At 61.8% G+C, this 2,376-nt stretch overlaps 1 protein-coding gene across 4 annotated transcripts in view; it reads right to left on the reverse strand.

Moving 5' to 3' along the window:
• CASZ1 (castor zinc finger 1) overlaps nucleotides 1-886 on the reverse strand; it is a 48,895-nt gene extending 48,009 nt beyond the window's left edge. For all 4 annotated transcript variants that reach the window (XM_085299022.1, XM_085299021.1, XM_085299023.1 and 1 more), the window contains exon 1: nucleotides 329-886. In XM_085299022.1, the coding sequence (XP_085155148.1) occupies nucleotides 329-854 (526 nt within the window). In that variant the 5' untranslated portion in view covers nucleotides 855-886. The remainder of the gene's footprint in view (nucleotides 1-328) is intronic.
• Between the last annotated feature and the right edge of the window lie 1,490 nt (nucleotides 887-2,376).

The following is a 2,376-nucleotide window of genomic DNA, read 5'->3' on the forward strand; positions in this document are numbered from 1 at the left end:
CCGCGGGCACCCCGCGTCGAGGGCGGCGCCGCGCGTCCCGCCCCTGGCAGGCAAGCGGCAGCGCGAAGCCAGCGCGCAGTGCCGGTACCGGCCCGGGACGGCGTGAGACGGGGCAGAGCTCCTGGAGGCAGGGAGCTGCGCGCGGGCGAAACCCACCCCCCTCCAGAAGGCGACTCTGGGGCAGGGGCAGTCGCAGGAGCCAAACACCTAGCGGCCGGGCCGGCTACCGCCAGGGGATCCGGCTGCTCTGGTCCCTCCGCTGGGCCGGCGGGTGCGCGGCTCCGCCTGCGGAAAGCAGTGGCCCCGGGTGCCCCTGACGAGGCCTTACCTGAGGCAGCTCCTCCACCCAGCTTGGAGGCCGTCTCGCCGCCGGCGGAGCGGTAGCTGTTGTCCTTGGAGGCCGGCCCGTCCGAGTCCCTGTCGTCCAGGAAGCTGCTGTCCTGCGAGCCCCGCAGGGCATCTGTCTCGTCCCCGTTGTCTTCCTCGTCGCTGCAGCCCTTGGGCTGCACCATGTAAACCCCTTCGGGGGGCACCTCYGTGCTCTCGCAGCCTTTACACTCCTTGCCCTCGGCGCGGCCGAGCAAGGGCTCTTCGTATTCCCCGTTCACCCACTTCTCAATCACCTCCCTCCGCTTGTCCTCCTCGATCTTCTGCACGCTCCTGCCGAGTCCATCTGAAAACTCAGCCCCCAGCTCCTTGGTCCCAGGCTGCGGCAGGTCCTTGTTGCTGCTCTCCCGCTGGGGACCCTTGTCCACGCGTGCCTGCTCAGCTCCCCCGTGATCGAAGACCACCTGGCGGCTGAGCTTGGCACAGATTGCATTTAGCTTCAGGCCACCTTTGCGCTTGGCAGCCATCGTGGGTTTTCCTGAGGTTGTGTCAGTGCATATAGTTCTTTCAGCTGGAAAGAGAGAGGGGACAGAGGCAAGGAGAGGTGTTAGTGGGAACAGGCAACTTGAACCCAAACAGCAAATGGCTCATCCCCACTGAACTGGCCTTAACACACGGCCAGCGCTGCTCGTTGGAAGGTGGGACTGCCGTCTGCTTCCTAAGCCTTGAGGGGGAGCCCAGGCCGGAGAGCCCGGTGCGGGGCCCGCTCGGTACCGCTGCACCGAAGGATGCCGTGCCGCGGACCTCAAGGGAGAAGCGCTACTTGTGCYGGGACTGACCTGGGCTCAGATGGCCCCGAATCTCTCGAGCAGCCCATCCTGGCTTTAACTGCCTGGCCCACAGGTGACAGTAGTACAGACCAGCCTCTGCTCCCGGCTCACGCAGGATACAAAATCTGCTCAAAGCCAAGCTTGCTCTGTCTTGCCAGCTGCAGCACCACCCGCTTTTAGGTCCCCCGTTCAGTCCCGGACGTGTCGGCCAAGCTGACAGCTGCCAAAATCACACCCGCCCGTAACTGCACCCATGTGAGCAAGGCCCCACGCACCCGCAGCACAGCTCTCCCGCTGCAACCCCAGGGCAGGCGAGGAGTTCGCTCAGTGGGGTTTACTCGTGGTCTCAGTACGGCGCCAGAGAGAACCAGCACAGAGGCTAAGGGCACTGGGAGGCAGCGCCCTGAGCGCCGCTCCGGTGCCAGCGCTACGCTTTCTCCCAGTCGTGCGGGAGAAAAGCACGCTGGGCTAGTATCAGTTGATCAGGCCCTTTGCCTGCTTGCTCGCTCTCACACAGGAAATTCTGCTCTCACACTTCCCAGCACAATCAGCTAATTAGTGTGGGTTTGTTATTTTAATGTAGTTTATTCATATGTGACAGCTAGTAAAGGAGGGGTAAGAGAAAGTGGGGGGAGGAAGGAAGAAGGTAAGGTCTTGACTTCAAGGTCATGGAGAGCCTGGAACTAAATGGTCCCTATCACAGAGTCACTTGCATAATTACTGCAGCAGCACTTCTTCACAAGATTTCATCCAAAACAAAAGCAGAAAACGGATCCTAAATCACTGCCCCGTGTCCAGCGGGGTCTGTGCCCAGGGGCCGTGTTACTGCTTGAGCCACTGGAGCTAACATGGGCACGGTGCCGGACGGGCCCCCACAACACGCTTCCGGGCTTCGCGTCCCGCTGAAAGAGGGGCCCGTCGCAAGGAGAAACCGTCTCCTCCGGACCTCCGATGGCGAAAACGGGTTCCTTCGCCGCACAAGCGTCCCTCGCGGCAGCTCAGCCCACACCTCGCTGTCACCAGCGCGGAGGTGCTGCTCCGCAGCAGTGCAGTGAGATTAATCAGACCCCCTACAATGCATCCAGAAGCCATCGTGACAGCCCCTAATCCTGTAACATGACAGCCCAATACAAACAGACTGAAACTTTAGACTCGCCGTCCAAGAGCCAGAGAGTGGCTGCTTAGCGTAAACTCCTGACAGCTTCAGACACGCTTCCCT

The sequence above is a fragment of the Rhea americana genome, unplaced genomic scaffold, assembly GCF_003343005.1.
Source record: "Rhea americana isolate MKP2758 unplaced genomic scaffold, rheAme1 scaffold_143, whole genome shotgun sequence".
Classification (NCBI taxonomy): domain Eukaryota; kingdom Metazoa; phylum Chordata; class Aves; order Rheiformes; family Rheidae; genus Rhea; species Rhea americana.